We start from the raw sequence: 21,038 nt of genomic DNA, 5'->3' as shown, positions 1-21,038 counted from the left end.
GGAAGGGACTGAGATTTTGCATTTCTCACCAGCTCCCAGGTGAGGCTGATGGACCATGGACCACACCTGGAGGAGCTTTTATTTATGAAGACTGGAAAACATCGCCAGTCTCAGTGAGCAGTCCTAACTCCACTTAAATTATCATTTGTTTTGAAAACCTCTTCTCCAAGCAAGCAGGGGAAACCCTAACTTCTTGTTGTGGAAAATAGTAAACCACTATAGCTCATTTTTGAAAGAAAAACGACTGCTTTCATGGAGTAACATGTCTCCACTTCATGGTCCTTTAAAATACGTATACGGCTAAAGATTTTTAAACACGTATAAAATGTTCACTTCTTGAGACCTTCTTGTTGGGCTGGATAAAATTAAACTGAGAAATTAACTGGCCCTTTTGGGCAGAAATATTCCAGCTCTGTGCTGGCTACCTCCTCTCCCCAGCATTAAAAAGGGGTTTCTCTGTATTATTTTTTTGAGAAAGAATACCTACAGTCCACACATACTGCCTAAGACAGTAACCTAATGGGTCATGTAAGAGGCAACACCATCTGGTGTGGAAGAAGTCTTAGAATTGCACCCAGGAGAGCTGGATTCCTGCTCTGGTTTATCACAGCTACTTTGCATCTATTAAACTTCCCTGGCTTGGTTCCTTCAACTGTAAAATGAGACACCATTAGAGCCTCACTTACCCAAGATGATATTGGAATAAAAAATTTCCCAGAGGTGTCTCCAGACCTTTCGGAGTAACGGTGATGTCAATGCTTCTCTGACAACCTACAGCATACTGGCTTGGCTTTCCAATTTCCAGGCAAGTTTCCATAAAGGTTTCTCTGAACTGCAAAATCAATCCCAGCAAAAGAGGCTCCGGGCATTTTTTGAGTGTCCTGATATCAAGAAGTTGCTTGAGCCATATTCATGCCTATGCTGTAAGGGTATGTGGGCATGGCTTGCCATTTGCAAGGAAAGTAATGGGCATATATTTCTAGATGAAAGGAAAAGGTTAAATGTGGACTGGACCCAACTGGTGGGCATAGCAAGGGTAGTTTGCTTCATAACCAGGTGGTATGAGGAAAGGGAAACTAGCATTTATTGAGTGTGAATTACCTCACTCGTTTGCAACTACCCTGTGAGGTGGGAATTATTCCTAATTTTTTTACAGGAACATAGAGCCAGCAATTTGCCCAGATTTCACAACTAGAAAGAGTGGAGCTAAGATGTCAAAACCCTCATCCGCTCCACTGGTGCCTCACCCCCATCTCTGACCAAAGCAGAGGTGCTCAGCAGTGAAGCCACCTCACCCTTTTGTCCTGTTTCCCCCCACTGCACGCGGGACAGCCCCTTTCACACAGCAGGGGTGGGGTGGGGATGAGTGTGATGCTACCGCACAGGGCTGGCCCACAGGAGGGTTCAACACACGGTAGGCATGGCTCATTTCCCCCTCTAGACTCGCATATAACCCTGCGAGTTAGAAGAGGCCAAGGGCTGCTGCCGGGGAAACTGCAAGACCCCTCCCCCCGCCCCCTCGTCCACGTGTCCTTAGGACACCACTGGCCCACAGGGCTCTGCTGTGCTGTTGGAGTTGGTGCGATACGGTCCCAGAAAATACGCTGGCTTTGGGTTGCATGTCACTTCCCACCCTCCTGGCATGGTGTGGGAAGCAGGCAGAGGGCAGGCCCTGGGGTCAGATCCAGTTCAGAATCCACCTCCTCCAACCGGCTGCTGTCCTCGGTCCTCAGTTTCCCCATCTTTCCTCATCTTTCCTTTATAGGGTCATTGTTCAGACTTAGCAGAGGTTGGGTAGCGCACAGTAGGTGCTCTGGAAGCGGGAGCTAGCTCCCACTCAGGAACCTCGGGCCACAGTGACCCGCCGTCCACTCTCCCGCCTGGGGCAATAAACGGAGTAACAGCAAACCGGCACCCAGTGCTTCCTGGGGAGCCAGCGCTGAGCGAGGCGCACGCCCTGACCCGCTGCCATCACCACTTAGTGATCTCACTCAATTATCACACGCCCCAGGGTCAGACTGTGTGTCACCTTCCAGGCCCTCCTCCCACAAAAATGCTGGCCTCCCAGCCTCCAGAGCGCTTAGTTCACTCCATAAACTCCGCTAATGCTTACCACGTGCTGCTGAGCTCCGGCGACCGCGCCCACTGCCCTTCGCGGAGGCCCCAGGCCCTGCGCCAGGAGACTCTTCCCACCGGGAGATCCACCTCCTAGAAGACCCTCCCCCAGGGGATCCTCCCCCTAGAAGACCCTCCCCCTAGGGGACCCTTCTCCTAGGAGACCCTTCCCCTAGGGGACACCCCCCAGGAGACACCCCCCATGAGACCCTCCCCCTAGGGGACGCTTCCCCTAGTGCACCCATCCCCTAGGGGACCGGCCCACCCCACGGTATGAAGCGGCCGGCGCTGTGCTCCCCGCAGGCCACCCATGACCTTGGACGCCCCTACAAAGCCTGCGTCCACTCCTCTCAACAGGCTGCGTATCTGCACCCACAGGTGCCTTTTGTTGTTGGTAATTGAAAACCCGATCAGGCGTGTTTCTCGTTTGCAATCCCCGCAACTTGGCGCATAACCACGCGAACACGGAGCCTGCCGGTGGGAGGGGCGGCCCCCGCGGGCGGCGGGGAGGGCGGGCCAGGGCGCCGGGAGGGGCGCGCCCAGTAGTCCCCGCCCGCAGCCTGCAGTCCGCCGGGCCCTCGGCCGCACGTGCGAGCCCACCTGCGCGCCGGCACTGCTGGGCGGGGCGAGGCCGGAGCCGCCCCAGCGGGAGCCGCTAGGGGCTCGCGTGCCGAGCCGGCGCCGGCCTGCAGTGCCCGCCGCACGTCCCTAGGGGGCGCAGCCGGCGCGGGAAGCCGCCCGAGTCGAGGCCGGGGCCCGGCGCGAAATTCCAGGCGGGCGGGCGCGGCGAGTTTGAAAACAGTCGAGGGCGTGGGGGCGGGACGTGGGGGGGGCCCGCTAGCCCCCTCCCCTCGGCCAATCAGCGGCGGCGGCGGGCGCGGGCGGGCGGCGCGTGCGGCTGGGCTGTGAATGGGGCGCGGCGGCGGCGGGCGAGCGGCGGCGCGCGGGCGGGAGGGTGCACTTTCTCCTCCGCGCGCGGCGGGGGCGGCGGCGTCTCCTCAGCGCCCGCCCGACCCTTCTTGAGACGCGGCGCGGCCAGGGCGCTCCGGCTGTGGGGGTGGCGTGACAGGTTGTCATCTCCCCGCTGACAACTTCTCCCCCGCCGCTCCCCTCAGCGCCCGGCGCCCCTCGTATTTGGCCGCCCGGCCGGGAGGCCACCGCCCGCCGTCCCACTCACGGGGCCCGAGGCCGGGGGCGGCGGCTCCTCGGCATGGCCGGGGGCGTGCGGCTGGCGGCCGGCGGCGGCGCGGCGGGCTCGGGGCGGCCGCGGGGGTCCCTGCCTGGCCCCGAGCGGCGGTGGCGGCGGTCCTGGGGAGCCCGCTCGGCGCCCGGGAGCCCCGGCGAGGACGAGGGGCAGCGCGCCGGGAGGCCAGCGACAAAGTTGAGCACGGGCCGGCGGCGCGGGTGGTGGGCGCTCGCGGCGCTGCAGCTGCACTTGCTCCGGGCGCTGGCTCAAGGTAGGCGCGGGCCGGGGAGCGGGGCGGACCGGGGCCGGGAGCTGGGCGGACGCGGGCCGGGGAGCGGGGCGGACCGGGGCCAGGAGCTGGGCGGACGCGGGCCGGGGAGCGGGGCGGACCGGGGCCGGGAGCTGGGCGGACGCGGGCCGGGGAGCGGGAGACGCGGGGAGGCGCGCCCGAGTGCCGCTCGCGGGACCTGAGTGGAGCCGGGCGCCGAGCCTCCGAGTTGGGAGCCCGCCGCTCCTCTGCGGGCTCAGTGGCTGACTCTCGTCGGGTTCCAGGTGCCGGGCACTTGGAGCCGGTGTCCCAGACCCCGCGTCTCTCCGGTCCGGTGCCTGACCCCAGGGGGAGCCCGGCCGTTGCTAGAGCAGAACTTTGGGTGCCCGCGGCCTCTCCCCTAGGCTTTGCCCTCCGCCCCCTGTGGTTTCTGTTGCGTCGGTGCTGGTCTCTGAGTGGGTGCTGTCCCTCTGCCGGTGCCAAATGGCCGTTTGAAAAGGGAGGTGGCATCTCTCCCGAGCCGAGCTGTCCCCGAAATCTGGGTTCTTTTAACGACCCGGCACGTACCCCCTGCCTCGGAGCATACCTCCTCGCTGAAGTTTGCTTGTCTGGAAAGAATAAAGGTGAAAGCAAGCGGCGAAAAGGTGGAAGTAGCTAGCTCCACGCGTCCTTTTGGTGCGGTCTTTTAAGATGCGTGTACCTGCGTGGGTAGCTTCAGGGGAATTGGCTTTGGTGGTATTTAGTGTCGTGGAATATGGAAGGAGACAGGTGGACGGCAGATGGGCGCCCTAAACTTAAATTAGCCGTGTTCAGTGTCCAGGGAAGGTGATGTGTGTGTAGCGACGGATAACGATTTAAGTGGAGTCACATCTTAAAGGTCTGAGCTCAAAACTGTCATCGATAGTTTAACAGTTAACTCATCCTTCTTTTGTTAGTGTTAACCTAATCGATGTGCACTGAGGTCCTCCCCACCCTCTCCCTAAGTGCCCGCTTTCATGTTCTGCTACATGGAAACATATTGCCGTATTTCTGGTTAATTTAACTCTCCTCCATTACTTGGAAAATTTTCGTTTCGCTTATTTGTGCTTTTTTGCTTAATGACAGACTTTGGTAGAAAAGCATTAAGTCGTTTTGTAAAATGGGATCTGTAGATTGCCAGAGAAGCCAGGTTCAAGTGAAGAAATCTAAATCACTTAGGGATGACCTTTAAGATAGGAAAGGGTGTTTATTAAGTTTTCCTGTTTTGTTTTTTTCTAAAACAGTGACTTGCACTTTGCAATAAGCCCTGTACATTTATACATCTAAAGATTAGTGCACAAATTCAAATGGTGGGGGAAAAATGTGGCTTTGTTTTGAAGTATATTATGCAGATTTCAACTTTTTATCAGTTTGAAGGCTGTCCTGCTTGTTGCTTTTTACGATTGTAGTGTTAATGAAAATTAATTTTAAAAAAGTACTAAGGCCACAAACTTTGTTAGCCAGGAGTATTTTATTCCTTGTTATCAGTATAAAGCATGGGTACCTGTTTTACATTTACATGGTTTACAGAATGAACAGATATTTTAGTGTAAAATTTCAAATAGGTTGTAACAAGTTCTAAATTCATTGACAGGTTTCTGTTCTCTGTGAAATGCGTAATATATCCATCATTTTTTATATTATATTGAAAATTCATGTTACAGGGGAGATGTCACTATTTGACAAAAGCTCATGTATCTTGAAAATGAAAATTCTGGTGCTGCTATAGAGATTTCTGATGGGATGATGAGTTGGTCATATGCATGGGGAAGTATTCTCTTGAATCTTATTAGATAAAATGTAACGTTCTAAATGGAATACCTACCACTTGGTTGGAACTGGTCATAAGTACTATATTACTATGTAGCTAGGTGAAGCAATGCCTAATTTCTCTTTAAGTGTTTCCTTCTAATGGCGTTTCATGTGGCTAGGCTTGGTCATGATATCTTGGGAGAAAATAAGTGCAATATAAACCAGTAAAAGTTACATAGAGTTACACAGCCCAAGTTATAAGCAGAGTGCGTGATTGACCATTATGTGAAACAGGTTCACGTCTTCCCAATGTAACTTTAATAGTCCTGGGGTTTCTTTCTACCTGGTAATAGGAATTTGAATTATATACTCTGCTTATTAGTGTGTTTGTAACTTTTCTAGATTGCTTTCTAATTGTGAAAGGCAGGTGGCAATGCATGCTTTCGGTATGTTGTCCACTAGGAGCCAGACGTGAGTGTTGTAGAAGGTGCCTTTTGAGGCGGAGGATGGCAGGGTTGCAAGTGTCATGTGTGTGAGACCTGTGGTGCCTTAGCTTTACTGCTGGACCTTTACAGGTGTATTGCTTCTGGTAATGTTCAGTACAGCCTCATGTTAAGGTTGTATTCATCAGGTGCAGGGGGTAGGAACGCTCTCAGTTACTGCTTGGGGTGGTTCATAGTTCTTAGTTTCTCCTTTGGAGTTATTTCTAGCCACTTGGAACCATGGTTCTCCAACTTCGGTGTGTATCAGAATTACCTGGGGAATTGGGGGCACCTGTGGAGGGCCAGGTCCCTTTGTTCTTCAGTGAGCCACGTGGAAGAAATCAGCTTGCTTCCAGGTGATTCTGATAACACCAGAGTTGGAGAACCACCAGCTCCGATTGCCTGGATTTTCCTCATTCCCTTCACCTGCGCATTTCCTGGACCCTCTCTTTCCCAGTGTTTCTCAAACATATTTGCACATTGGAATCACCTGGGAGCTCTAAACAATAGCGAAGCTTGGATCTCATTCCCAGAATTTGTTTTAATTGACTTGCGGTTTGACCTGGGCATCAGGAGATTTAAGAACTCCTCAGGTGGTTCCAGTGTTCAGCCAAGTTTGAGAACCATTGCTGTGATCCTTTTTACGGAAGATCCCATGACTTGATTTTTCTTGTAACCTTGTTTCTGGCTGGTCTTGTGGTTCTGTAGTGTGTGTACCTCCCTCCCCTCCCCCAATTCCAGTGAGCTGTCTGCACTTTGAGCTGATTTTCACTTGTTCAATGTTCATGATCTCAAACTTTGAAATTTCTTCCAGACTTAATTAGCTTTTCAGTCGCTCGTTCTATTTATTCCTACTGACATCGTTGAGCTCCTGCTTTGTGCTAGTCTGGGGTTTGCATCAGCATCGCCAGTGCAATTTAAAAATACACTCATCTGGGCTCTACCTCCAACCTGGAGGTCTTTGGAGGGAGAATTTGTGCATTTAAAAACTCCACATGTGATTCTCATATCTTCGTGTTACAGTTTTATCCTTGTTGGCCAATCCCATAATCTCACCCAATTCTCTGTCATCCTTAGCCTGACTTGCTGTGACCTGGACTCCTACCTGGATCCCTCTTCTTGGGCCGATCTCAGCCTTGAGTAAGGTCTACTAATTAGGCTGCTCTGCCACTGGTTTGCTGGAGAAATCTCAAAACAGTGCTAATTGGGTTCAGTACAAATCTAGCTTCCTTTTGGGCCCTTGTTGCTTCCCATTCTCCCTGAAGTGGTTTGTTTCCCCTGTTCCTCTTACCCCTAGATCCCCTTCTCCTCACATCTTTGTAATTTGAGTTTCAAGTGGAACTTGAGCTCCAGGCTGGCAGCTTCACTAGAGAGTCTTCATAGAGAGTACTACACTTAGTAAGTGTTCAGGTACTTATTAAATTTTATTAGACCACTACATGTTTAACAGATGGCAGCTGGCCACTTGGTTGGTAACCGTCTTGTAAATCTGACGATAAGCGATTATCACCCTCTCTGCAGTCTTACGTATGGCCACCTGTACCTCACCTTTACTGAGCCCTTATTATGTGCCACGCACCAAGTGCGTTACAGGTAGGCTCATTTACTGGTCACAACAACCCCTGCGAGGCAAGTAGCGTTTTGTCTGAGAGGAAACTGAGGTACTGAACTGTTAACTGATTTGCTTGAGGCCTCAGGACTAGTGGTGGAAGCAGGTTGGAAAGCAGGCTGCCTAATCCACAGTTTATGCTCATAACCAGTGGGCTGGAGTGTCTCCCATGCAGCCTGTGGCTTTATATGGGGAGGGAGAGCAATCTGATGGATACCAGAGGGAAGATGGTGGCTGATGTTTTCCAAATGCTGTATCGAGTTACATGGCCTCAAGGTTCGGGTCACCTAATTTACTGTTACCGTAAAACAATAAAAATTAGGTTAAACAATTTAGAAAATACAGAGGAATATGCATAGCCCCCTGCATATAACTATCCCTCTCCCATAAGAAAATGACTTGCCAGTTTGGTTTTTCTTTTTGAAGAATTTTTTTTCTTGTAATGTAAATGTCAAATAGCAACTTAGAATGGGGTTGTGGCAGTCATTTGGCAGAGTTGAACTCCCCAGAATTGACCACTAGGAGCATACTAACCACTTCTTAGAAGAGCACTTGGAAAGTTCTTTTATCCTCACTCAAGTACATGCATAAGTCCTTTAAATGGAAATAGAGAGGTGGGGTTCATAAGATACTGACCTTTTGTTAACATGCATTTTATCTAACGATAGTTAAGTTTAGCTATATATTGGGATTATATCTAGACAGGAAGTTTCCTTTGTCATCAAATATTGGAGTAAAACAAAGTCACTCTGAAAAGTTAAGCAGGTGATGGAGTGGAATCAAACAAGATATCGTAGTTAAATTCTACCTCCCAGTTGCCTTTATATTCTATCCTTAAGAGTCCTTGTATTTTTTTTCTTCTTCTTCTTTTTTTGCAGTATGCAGGCCTCTCACTGTTGTGGCCTCTCCCGTTGCGGAGCACAGGCTCCGGACGCGCAGGCTCAGCGGCCATGGCCCACGGGCCCAGCCGCTCCGCGGCATGTGGGATCTTCCTGGACCGGAGCACGAACCCGTGTCCCCTGCATCGACAGGCGGACTCTCAACCACTGCGCCACCAGGGAAGCCCCTAGAGTCCTTGTATTGTTTTTGTTGGGAGACTCAGGGCCTTCCTCCAGGTGTCCCTGAGGTCGGAGACCATAATGTCTGCTGACCAAATCTAGAGGATGGAACAGACACAGAGTGAAAACTCAGAAGCTGGATTTTGCCTAGGTCATGACTTAAATTTCTGTAAGAAGTAAAAAAAAAAAAAAAAAAAAGCAGTTTTAAGAGTACACCATTTAAGTCCAAATCAGTGAAAGTTGAGTAAAACTGAGGATGGGGAATGAAAATCAGGGTGAAAGGTATAGTATAAAGAGGAGTTAAAGTAGAATTATCTTTAAAAAAAAAAAAAAAAGTAAAGGTGTCGATGTAAGTTTTATGATCTGGTTAATACAGTAAGCGATGATACGTGTTTACCTAATGTAACTGAGCATTTTAATACGTGTAGAGTCTCTTTCATTCTAATTAGTAATTTGACTTCATCAGTTCTATAAGGCATTTTCTTAAAATTTCTCCTCAATTTGTAAATCTCTTTTAATAAAACAGATTATAAATATTTGTACCTATGATCCCGAGAAGATATTTCGTCATTTGGGACTACAGTGATGGCACCTCGTGTCATCGTTTTGTAGTAACGCATAGAAATTAGTCTTATGTTTTTTAATGATTCCCTGAACTACAGGAGTCTGTCATAGTTTGATAGATGCCTACCTGCCAGTTATTGATCCCATACCTGAGACCTGTTCTGGAGAAATACATTAATAGTCTCACAGCTTCATTATTTTAACATTATTCTTACCATATCCAAATACAAAAATTAAAAATGTAGGGGAGCATTGCTTCAGGAAACTCTTGTTTCTCTGTTTGCTCTTCTAGTATTTAGGTGGTATGACTCCTGGCAGGCAGCTTCTAAAGCCAGAGACTCACTGCCTTAGCCTGGCTCCAGGCGTCCCATCCCCAGGGTCTCCTGTAGGTGTTGTGGGAATGAGAATGTTTACAAAGCTTTTCTAGAAACAGGGATGAGGTGAATGGAAGAGGCATTGGGATAAGTGTTACTAGACCTGGTTTCGATTTTATTCTGTAACTAACTTGCAATATAAGCAGGTCTGTTAGCTTCTGAGTTGATTTTTCTCAACTGTAAAAGTTGGAGGTTAGACTAGATCTTCAAAATCGTTCTGCTCTGATTCTTTGATCTGTATTTTGTCGTATCCTTTCTGCCCTTCACCAGACTCTCTGTGTCTTCTGTCTGGTGATTCGATAACTCCATATGTCTTGGTTCTTAGAACCTGATTCTCTTCATTTTACCTTTACCGTGATATTTACAATGTCGAAAACAACGAAGATGCAGTATAACATTTCTCCTTAGGGGCTGCCATCTTACACATGATATATTTACTCTAGCCCGAAAGTGGTTCATGCTCAAAATGTTAGGTTCTGTAAAATGAATTAGTGCTGTAATTTATCAGTGTAAGCCTGAAGTTTGGGGAAATAAATTTCTTTAAAATGCAAGATGCTTATTTATTTAAACGGCTGGAAGGGAAAAGGCAAGGCTAATTGAAATGTAGGAGGTACTTAATGCAGTGAGAAATTTTAGAAGATATGAAATAGTGATGTGAGAATGTTTATGTTTACAGGACAGTGACCGTCAGGAATCGAAGAGATTAGTAGGTGGTGTTCTCTTGATGTTTCTGGACGCAACCTAATGTTATGTTGGTTAATTGTCTTCATTAGGGACTTTCAGTAAATCAGAAGGTCCTCAAAATTAACAAAATAACTACACTTTAACAGGCTTAGCTGGCACTCTGTTGATATACAGACAATGTCTAGTGAAGATAGCAGCTATCAATTAAGTGATCCAATTTCTTGATAACAAATATGTCAGCCAGGTAAATCTATTAATTTACTGATCTTTGGAGATTAGCTTGTTGAACATGAGCTAAGACTGTAGTTTCTGCAGTGTTTTGGGGTTTGGTGTGTGTGTGTGCGCATGTGTGTGTTTAACTTTGGAGATGTGGACTTTAGAGAATTGGACTCCTGGGCCCATATTATTACATAGATAAATTTAGCCTTTGGTGCAATGTTTTGTTGCCTTTTCTCCCTTTCAGAACTCTGCTCTGTATTCTAGACATGATTCTTTATTGTGAGAGTTTTGGAAGCTCTCAAATATGTAAGCTTGATTTTTATGAAGATGAATGATCTCTCCAAGAAAAAGAGCACAGGGAGGGAACTAAAGAATGACTATGGCAACTGGAAGAGGAGTATGGCTTCTCAGAGTGCCGTTAGTTGCCTTTATTAAGAATTTTACCAAACCAAACAGGCTAGTAAGGAAGAAGTTAGATTTGGGGCAAGGAGGTATATCATAGCTTATATCACATAGGTATAACCCATTCATATGTAGATAAGGATGATTATATCCACAGGTGTCTGTGGGTTTTTCTCTTTAGTGTGATCCTTAATTTTGTGTGTGTATTTATGGTTTTGTGAAAGAGGGACTATTTTCAAAGTGAAGGTCTTCTTTCTTGCCTTCCCCCTAGGTGTTAAATGTGATGCAAAAAGAATAGGAGGTTTTAATTTTGTGGACTGAGCCCTTCTGCACAATGAGTGTCAGTGTTGTTTTAATACATGAACCACCAGATGGCAACAGAAAAAGTATTTATATAGGATGTAATCTCTAGTTTCCATAGCTATTTTTTTCCCCTTCCATGGTACACTGCTTTTCAGCCCTTCATGCAATATATACAATTCTTGTCTATGAGCAAGGTGAGTTTGTAATACCTTACAATGGAAATCACAACCAGGAAATAGAGTAGTGGTAAAGTATTACTAGAAAAAGACATTTTATTTACATGAGTGCATGTATAAACTGTTCCCAGAGGGAGTGGGTTTCCCAGGATGCAACTTTATGATTTATGTTATCGTACAGTCATGTTTTTACTACTAATTTTTAATTCAGCATTTAGCTCTACAGTAAGCTGTGATGATTTGCAGAACATAAAACGTGGCTCTTACCCTCCAGCATTTTATGTAACACCTTTAAAAGGAGACGATACATGAGTTTACAAACATTGAACATATTTATGTATTTTCTGGCCAAAGGTATTTTTACTTTATGTGGAATTTGTTTTATTTTTGCTGTGTAGGTATGTCCCCTTTCTCTAAGTGTGTCTTCTTGGCTCTTCTAAGGGTTCCCCCCCCCCCTTTGCTAAGACTCTCTTGGTTGCAAACTAGAAACTTAGTCTGAATAACGTTTTTTTTAAAAAAAGATTTTATTGGAGGCATCTTGGGGTATCAGTGTAACAAGAAGAATACTTTGAAACTTGGCAGATGTAGGATTCAGCTCCATCTCAGGGATAACTAGAGCCAAGTATTTGAAACCTCTCAGGTGCTGTCCTCTTTGTCATCATCTCTGCTTCTGTTCCTGTGTTGGGGTCCTTCTTGACTCTCACTGAAATTGCCTTTCTCTTTGTGACTAAAATGGGGCTATTGCCAGCCTTTACATTCCTATTGCTTCAGATCCTGAAATAAAGATTGACTTAAAGCTTTGGTTGTGAAATTTGTGAAATGGTCAGGTTTGCATTTTTTTAAAAAATTTTTTAAGAGATGTTGGGGGTAGGAGTTTATTAATTAATTAATTTATTTTTGCTGTGTTGGGTCTTCGTTTCTGTGCGAGGGCTTTCTCTAGTTGTGGCAAGCGGGGGCCACTCTTCATCATGGTGCGCGGGCCTCTCACCGTCACCGCCTCTTTTGTTGCGGAGCACAGGCTGCAGACGCGCAGGCTCAGTAGTTGTAGCTCACGGGCCTAGTTGCTCCGCGGCATGTGGGATCCTCCCAGACCAGGGCTCGAACCTGTGTCCCCTGCATTAGCAGGCAGATTCTCAACCATTGCGCCACCAGGGAAGCCCAGGTTTGCATTTTAAAAGCATTATCTTGAGAAGAAAAGAGCACTTTGATTGCAAAATCGAGAAGGGGATGGGAGAAGCCAGAATGACTGTAGACAAGTTAAACTGTGTCATCTGTTGAGAGAAAGTAGTAGCTTGAGCCAGGGTGGTAGGGTTGGAGGTGGAGAGAGGAGGGCGGATGGGTAGGGAGAGAGACGGGGGAAAAGATGGACAGGACTTGGCAGTAGGTTCGATATGGAGGGTGATTGAGAATATGTCACGAGTGGTATCCAGGCTTCTGACTTGCATGACTGGTTGATTAGGGGAGTCATTCACTGAGGTCAGACCACCTCAGTTTGGGCAGCAAGATCATGATTTTGGTTTAGAATGTATTGATGTGAGGTACCTTTGAGGCATCCAGAGAGACCTGTCAAGATGTTTGGGTATATGGGTTTTGCAATCTGGGCTTTTGGTATAAATACTTGTGGAGATAGTATAGCATGTTTAAGAGGATGGGCTTGGCATAAAATAAAACTGATTCACAAAAGCTAGCTGTGCTTCCTTGGGTGGGCTACTTAATCTTCTTTACGCATTATTTCTCATCCCTGAAGTATAATTGTACAATTTTACCTTCTTAATAACTGTACCTACTTCATATAGCTATTCTGAGGATCAGTTCATACGATCACAGATAAGGTATGTAGCACCTTACCAAGTACACAGTATGTATCTAGTAAGTGTTAGGTGGTGGTATCGTTGTTTACACTTTTGTGAACAGGAATCGTGCCTCATTCATTTTGTCTTTTCTCGTAGTACTAGGTATTAATAAGCCACTAGGCCAGAAGGGGGAGTGTGAACAGTTGATGTGTAGTCATGTTAATGTAGCAGTGACTTACTGGATAGATTGAAGGAGGAAGACGTTGGATTGATGAGAGTGAATTTGATATGAGGACCAAGGAAAGGCCATTGCGTTTGTTGATAAGGTGGTAAATGTTGATCCTTTTTAGGATAATTTCACTAGAGTTGTAGGACTATAAAGCAGATTGAAGCTGATTAGAGAATGAATGGTCAGTGAGAAAATGGAGTCAACGGGCGTTTTTCTCATACTGTTAAAATTCTCAAGAAAAGAACTGTGAAGGCATTTGAAGTGTGTAGTGACAAAATGAACTTGAAATACCTTGGGAATATTTTAAAAACAATTTAAAAACTGTTCTCGAGACTGAAAAAAAATATGGGCTGTTGTCATCTGGCAAAATTGTGAGTAATCATCACGATTCTGTGAAGTGATCATTTCACAGTTTCCTATTCTGCAACTCCTGGAGCCTCCTAGTGACACTGCTGCCAGAACTGTTAGAGAGGACTTGCACTCCCACCCTGCTGCAGACGCATCGACACTGCGGACAAAATAGAGCAAGGGAAAGCAAAAGCATTCCTGAGCCTGATAAACCAGGAAATCCCAGGTGCCACAGGTGAAAAGAGAATTCAAAGCGAGGCTGTAATTGGGAACTCAAGGCCTGTGGTGGTTTCAGATCTGAGTATAGGCCCCAAGGGCACAGACCTGAGGGTCTCATGAAGAAACAGGAGACGTGGTCTTAGGTCTGTGTAAAGAAGGAAGGTGGAGTTAGTGTCCTCCTGTACAAAATCTTGAAGCTGTCCCATCTGTGAAAAGAAGACTAGAAAAGCCTTGCCCACTGGTCTGAGGGAGTGCAAAGAAACGTGCTATCCTCCTGGGACTGTGCATAATTAGGAATAAGAAAAGAGAAAAGCTGTACCTCACACTGGTGGTAGGTTAAAATTTAACACTTCTTACAGTGCAACTAACCCTCAAGCTAAGAAATTAGCATAAAATCTGGTCCAGAACTATGGGAGCCAGTGGAGCCCTCAGACGTAAGTGTACAACTGTCCTGCAGAGCAGATGAGTCTGGGGACTCTAATAGAAGAAACAGCTCATTGTAAGGGTGAACTTGCAATAAAACATTGCAGCCACATGAGAAAATGAATCACTATGGAGGCGCTTTGGCAGATGTTGTAAATAGGAGAAAGGTGCTCCTGGGACGTAGGACAGAAGTCACTTGGTTAAAATTACTAGAGATAAAAGGGGTAAGACTGCAATGAAAAAACACCACAGGTTGTAAAAAGAACACATGGATTTGGAAAGGAACCAAATAGAATTTCTAGAAACCTCAAGTAAACTCAACGGACAGGTTAAAGAGCTGAGTGGATATAAATGAAGACAAAACTATTGATCTTTGAGGAATTCTGAGGAAATTGCTTGTAATTCAGTACTGAGAGATAGAGGTGGAAAATGAGTGGATAAGACCCACTTTAGTATGAGAAAGTTCACCATTACCGATTTCTGTGAGCTTCCCGAAAGAGGAAATAGAGTGGGAGAGTTACTCTCCAAAGATATAATTGTTGACAGTTTTCCATCATAAACGCAAGGCTTGAGTTTTTAGGTCCAAGAAGCACAATGAACCCAAGCAGGATAAATAAAAACAAATCCACACCTAGACACGTGGTACATGAAACATTGGAAACAAGACAGAAGCAACCCGAAGAAAGTCATTGCCTAAATATCTGGAAGACATTTTGTTGGTAGCAGAAGATGATAGAATAATATCTTAAATGCTTTGGGGGAGAAACAAACATCAGCCTGGCATTCTGTATCCATATGAAGTAGTATTCAAGAGTAGAAGTGAAATGAAAGCTTTGTTGATAAAGACAAAGTTGATCACTTGTAGACTTTTGCTGAAGGAACTACTAAAAGATGTATTTCAAGACGAAAGAAATTGAAAGTCGAAGGAAGGAGTGAAATACAAATAGTGAAGTGCAGACAGGGTTCAGAACCTAGGAGATCAGCTTAAACAGAATCCTAGTAGGGCTACAAGTAGGCAGGCCACGTTAGAGTCTGGGGATTCGGCTTAGCACTTGGGATCGCAAAGATGAAGGATTCAGGTAAAAGAAACTGAGCAATAGGAGTGAGGAATTCATTGTCTAGATAATAGCAAGATTCTTGCCAGATAGAACCAAATATCAAGACCTTCATGTTTAGCCAACACATTCCAAGATGACCTCCTTTACATTCCGAATTGGGGTCTTAGCTGTGGAAAAATAGGACGTGGATCTTAGCTATCAGATTCAGTGCACAAGGGTAAACTACGTTTAAACAACATTTGAGGGAAAGCATACATATTGAGGGAGGACAGTGGTTAAGATACGAAAAAGTTCAATGGACGAGGATAAATGGCAGATGAGAATGTAGACGTTTGCTGTTTTGTGTCAACTTGATATGATTGGCTAGTTGTTTTTGACCAACTCCTGGACTTTGAAAATTACTTAAATCTAGTATCACAGTAGTATAGTTAGACAACAGTCATCTGCATCTCTAATTTTACTGTTCTCTGTGGGATCAAAAGTGAAATGTAAGTTGTGGTACGATTCTATTTAGATGGATACTTTGTAGCAATTTAAAATTACAGTTTAGCATTTTATTATCTGAAAATACAGCTTAAGAGGGTTTTTAAAAACTACAGTTCTTTGCATTAAAACTTGCTCTTTCTTGGGCAAATAAACTGAATTTCATCATAGATACTATTGACAATAAAAAACATTAAAAAAAACAAACCCACAGACAGCCAAACCCCATTTGCCTTGTGACTTCTCCCAAATCAGCTATTGAGGAAACATTGGGAGTCTTAACCTGCTCTGACTCCCATTCCCCCCGTTTAGGGGACAAGTTGGTTTGGTTGGAGTCTCTGCCCTGTGTGTAAGAGTTAGCGGCAGGTGACACTGACCAAAATGGTGAGGATCTGAATTTTTCTGACATCTTTTCTAGCGACTGATGTAGCACATGAGAAAACTACTGTACTATGCTGGTATTAAAAAGATGTTGTAGAAGTGGATCTAATTAACATGGAAGGCTGTTCAGAATATACTAGGTGAAAAATGAGATTATAGCATGATTTGTACAGTGTAATAGTGTGTCTTTATTGAGTGCTTCTCATGCATCAGGCACTGTGCTAGGGACTTTCTATGCAGTATCTTATAATCTTGTGACAACCCTATTTTATAGATGAGGAAATTGTGGTACAGAGAGTTTAAGGTCACCTACTTAGTAAGTGGTGCAGCTGGGTTTTCAATGCAGTGCTGGCTGACTCCAGAGTCCCTGCTCTTGGTCCCTACACTGTGCTGCCCATTGTGTGTGACATGAGCACATGTGGTGGGAAGTTTCTGACATAGGGTCATCCATATATAGGTCAATAGAAAAGGGTCTGGGAGGTGATGCACCAGGATATTGATAGCAGCCGTGTCTTGGTGACTCTTTTTCCTTTTCTCTAATTTCTGATTTTCTGTAATGGGCTTAGATTGCTTTTGAAAAGTGTAATAGATTAAAAAAGTAATGGGGATATCATTTTAAGTCAGAAATGGATAAGAAATTACTGTTTTATCATATATGCAGCAAGTATGGTTGAAGGAATAGACCAGCCTGCTTAAAGCGCTTATCTCTGTGTTATGGGAAATTTTTCTTTTTTTCTGGAAGTTCTGAGTTTCAAACAACAAGCATTTATAACTTTTAAAAAATTGTGAAAGCAATTGTTATTTACCATAATGTGATATTAGTGGATTTTAGGAGGAATATGGTATTAAAGTAGTTTAGTGGTTCAGACTGAGATTGCAATAATGGGGACTTGAGATTTTGGTGTGTTTTTTCTGTTTGAGGAAACTTAAATTACTGTTTTGGGCCTTATTTTGTTCATCTACTTGAAAAAGGCATGCAGTATCTAAAATACAGGCTCATCGTAAGAACAAAAACTCCCTTGAAAGATGGGTTGATGAGCACATTTGTGCCATCGATTTTTAGTTAGTGCTTTAATCTTTGTTTTATGATTCTGGTGTCACATTCTCCCAATAACAGCTCTGATATCAAGTAAATTTAATAAGTTCAAGTTTTAATGATATTCTGTACAAAAATTTTGAAGCATGTAGTTTATAAATGAAAATTAGTGATTTTAAATTTGTGTTTTAAATAAATTATGAATTATTAATAACTTTATATTAAATATAATGTAAATGCAAATTAGGAGAGTATCATGTATGAATGAATGCAATAGTGTACAAAAGGTGCCATTTTCTGAGAATGACCCTGGTACACAGCAGGGGCCCCCATTAGCCATTTCTCTGCTATGTCATCTCTTGACTTGTTTTCGTGGAATTCTACCAGTCTTGCAGCCTCAGAGCTTCTCTGGTTCTTGCTGATCCCGAAGTGTGGATGTTCAGCTTTTCCTCAAGTGTGTTTTCCAGTATGTCTCCCTTTTGCTTAAGCTAGCCAGACTAGCTTTTTCTTCGAGCAAACGATATCCAAACCTTTTAAAATGGGAGGGCTTAATAAGCACTGCCAATAATTTTGAACTGTATTATAAATAATAAAAAATTGTAGAAGTTCCGAAAGTAAATATTTCAAGACAAGCAAAGAAACATATATTGATTCTGAATGGGAGTATTATTCTTTGAATTACAACAAAGGGGATTGGTCTCGGCGTGTTTTGATGTTATTTTCATCTTACCACTTTCCAGACTGATTGGGAAGTGAGAATGCCTTTCCCTTACCTTGCTTAAGGTGCTTATGTGCCTTTGTCTTCTTTGCCCATTTCTATGGCTTGGCTTCGTTCTCTGGCTGTGCTTCCCAGGGCTCGTCAGGAGCGGGCTTGCCTCTGCCTATTCCTGTCTCTCTCGGCTTACTGTTTTTGAGTGGCCGTTCTTCCTTCCCTTCCTCACCAAGGTTTCCTACCTGCAGTCTCTCCTCCCATGTTCACCAGCATTTCTTTCTATGGGTGGCAACATGTGTGGTCCACATTTAGGATGTGAGCAGTGTTACTAGGTACCCTTTCCTTGTGGAAACATCTAGAAAAGATGCTTTATTACAATAGATGTGGCTTTGTGGTTCTTAAGCCTCTTTATTTTATTTAGCTTTGGTAAGCGGGGAGGCTTAAGGTATCCTTTCATGACAGGATTTTAGTCTACAGTTATATTTTATTATGTAGCACTTATTCTCTATGAAAAAATACATGAGTGGGTTAAAAAGTTGTATCATACCAAAGTATATGTATGAAAGGGATCTACTTTCCTGATCCTCATTCCTCTGGTCCTTTCTACTTGAGGTCATCGCTGTTCGCTGTTTTGAGTATTCTTTCAGTGATATGTGTAATGCAACCATATACGTATATCCTTTAGCTTTATACAGATGGTAGCCTACTGTTACATACTTTGGAGACTGGCCTCAGCATAGTTTTTTTTTACTTAACAATGTATCTTAGATATCATTTTGTATTGGCAAGTACAGATATATCTCGTTTTTAAATACGTACATAGAAAATGTTCTTTTAAGCCATTGGCTGTGGTGTATTGGCATTATAACGTGATGGTGTCTTGAGTCTTAGAGCTGGTACAAATCCTGGCTCTGCCATTTGTAAGCTGTGTGACCTTGGGTAAGTTACAGAACCTGTCTGTTTCAGTTGCTCATTTATAAAATGAAAAGTTAATATCTCTTCACAAGGTTTTTGTAAGGATTAGAAGAGATAACGTATGTAAAGCGTTTAGCACAGTGTCTTGCTTAATAAATCATAGCTGCTATTAGGTTCATGAATTTATCAGATCAAATGAACCCCTGATGTGTTTCTCCTTCCTCAGCTAAAATAAAATACACAGAAGGCATTACATGTTTCTTGACCTCATAACTTACCTTGGTTGTCCTTTTCTCCAGTCTGTTGTTTATAGTCTCTCCTTCTTCCCTCCTCACCCTCTCCCCAATAAATAATATTCTTTTGCTTTTGAGGTTTCTTGGCTCGTTGATGACTTTACTGACCGATCATATCCTCCTGCCATTGCATTGGGTACCATCAGTTATGGTTTAGTATAAACCTCAACAGAGAAGGGATATTTCTGTTGATGATACTCTGGAATGAATTGATATTGGCAATCAAATTTAGTCAAGTCACTAGACAGGATGATTCTTTTTGTGGCTGGGATTTCAGCTGGGATAGAAATGAGATTTGGATACAGATGGCAATTGGCAGAGAGAATTAAGTGTGGGCCCAAGATGCCACAGGAGCACTTCAGCTGTGGGCCTGTCTGGAAGCGGCCCTAGGAGGCTGGTCCACGGGGCTAATTATGAGGGGGCGTGTGTGCGCATAGGTGGGGGGTGTGCAGTGACACATTGTTCATTAAAAACTGTCAGGGTAAGTCAGAGGCGGTGGGTCCTCATGGGGAATAGTACGCAGGGTGTGGTGTGTTTAAAAAAAATAAAAAAAATTTGGTGTGTATAAACTAGATGAGCTATCTTACTGAGCTGTTTTAATGTTCTTCCTGAGGGTACAAGCAGTCTAGCTGTGGGAAGCCCCAGCCTTTCCCACAGGATAGGTGTGAGTCTCACTTGATGCGGTCTGCTAAGCTGTGATGCTTGGAGGACTCAGGATTGGTGCACCTGGGAATTCTGGTGTAGGGCCTTTCCAGGGAGTTGAGCGTCTGGAAGAGCATCTGGGGGCTTAGCTGGCTAGTTGAAGGTATTGGTTCATGTCAGTGTAATTTCATCTATACCTACTGGCTGGTGTGGCCTAAGCAAGCAGGCTTACATTTGCGAGGTTTCTTTTATCCTCTCTTCAAGATTGTGTTTTCTGGCTTCTTGGCCTTGATAGGTTTTCACTACTTGGATGATACATATGTGTACTGTTTGATCACCTTAATGTTTTCATCCCTACTGAGTTTCTATCATATGCTGTGGTGATGAGTGAGGATCTATTACCTACTCCCAAGGTATCTGGTGATGGTCTGCATGTCCTTGGTCTGTGTATTGCCAACTGAGCCTTTCTGCCGTAGAACTGTAATCACTGAAGGAAATATATAGAAATGTGGCACATGAGAATACGTTTGAGATGTTCCGTTCAAGGAGTTCGTTTTTGTTACTGTTTCTTTATATTGAAAATCTGATTTCCTCCATTTGTCTAGATATGTCCCGTTCTTACAAGTCCTTTTTTCTTTTCATTTACTTTTCTGAAAGTTTGAACGTTTAAAGAGATGACGGCTCAACTCTGCACCAGCGTTTCCTGAGAAAGTGAGGAAATGAATCCCACCTCAGCCTCGCTCAGAAGTGGTGGCGGGTGTGATGTGGCAGAGCCACAACTCTTCTGCCTTTTGTGGCAGTTACCCCGGGTTCATTTTCCCTGCCACCCAGTTCTGTTCTGAGGTGTGGGCTTAAGAAGCGCCAGAAGGTTCTGCTTCATACACAGTTTCCCCTCTCTCCCTCCTCAGCCCTCATAGTTGCACGTGTACACTGGAAGAGTTAGGCGTTCTAGCTCCAGACATCTATGCCCTCCTTTGCAGTTGGAAGTTTGCTCCTATCCCACCTTCTTACTTTACAGGCAGTACCTTGGACTCTATAGAGAAAGCTACAAGTAAAATCAAAAATAGGTATTTTTGGTACACAGAATAAGAACTCATGTTCCTGTAGGTTGCTGCTAAGCATTCAGTGTCAGAGTTCCTTCTTTAAAAAAACTGGCCTTGTTTTTCTGGTTTTTTTTTTTTTTTTTTTTTTTGGCCATGAGGTGCGGCATGAGGGATCTTAGCTCCCCAACAGGGGATCGACACTATGCCCCCTGCTTGGGAGCATGGAGTCTTAACCACTGGACCACCAGGGAAG

The 21,038-nt window shown here is 44.7% G+C and overlaps 1 protein-coding gene across 1 annotated transcript in view; it reads left to right on the top strand.

Moving 5' to 3' along the window:
• The first annotated feature begins 3,102 nt into the window (after positions 1 to 3,102).
• SDK1 (sidekick cell adhesion molecule 1) overlaps positions 3,103 to 21,038 on the top strand; it is an 816,979-nt gene continuing 799,043 nt past the window's right edge. The window contains exon 1 of the mRNA XM_079943718.1: positions 3,103 to 3,572. Coding sequence (XP_079799844.1) covers positions 3,326 to 3,572 — 247 coding nt within the window. The 5' untranslated portion in view covers positions 3,103 to 3,325. The remainder of the gene's footprint in view (positions 3,573 to 21,038) is intronic.

The sequence above is a fragment of the Stenella coeruleoalba genome, assembly GCF_951394435.1.
Source record: "Stenella coeruleoalba genome assembly, chromosome: 15".
Taxonomy (NCBI): Eukaryota; Metazoa; Chordata; class Mammalia; order Artiodactyla; family Delphinidae; genus Stenella; species Stenella coeruleoalba.
The sequence above is the reverse complement of the archived record's forward strand: the minus strand, read 5'-3'. Positions and strand labels throughout refer to the sequence as shown.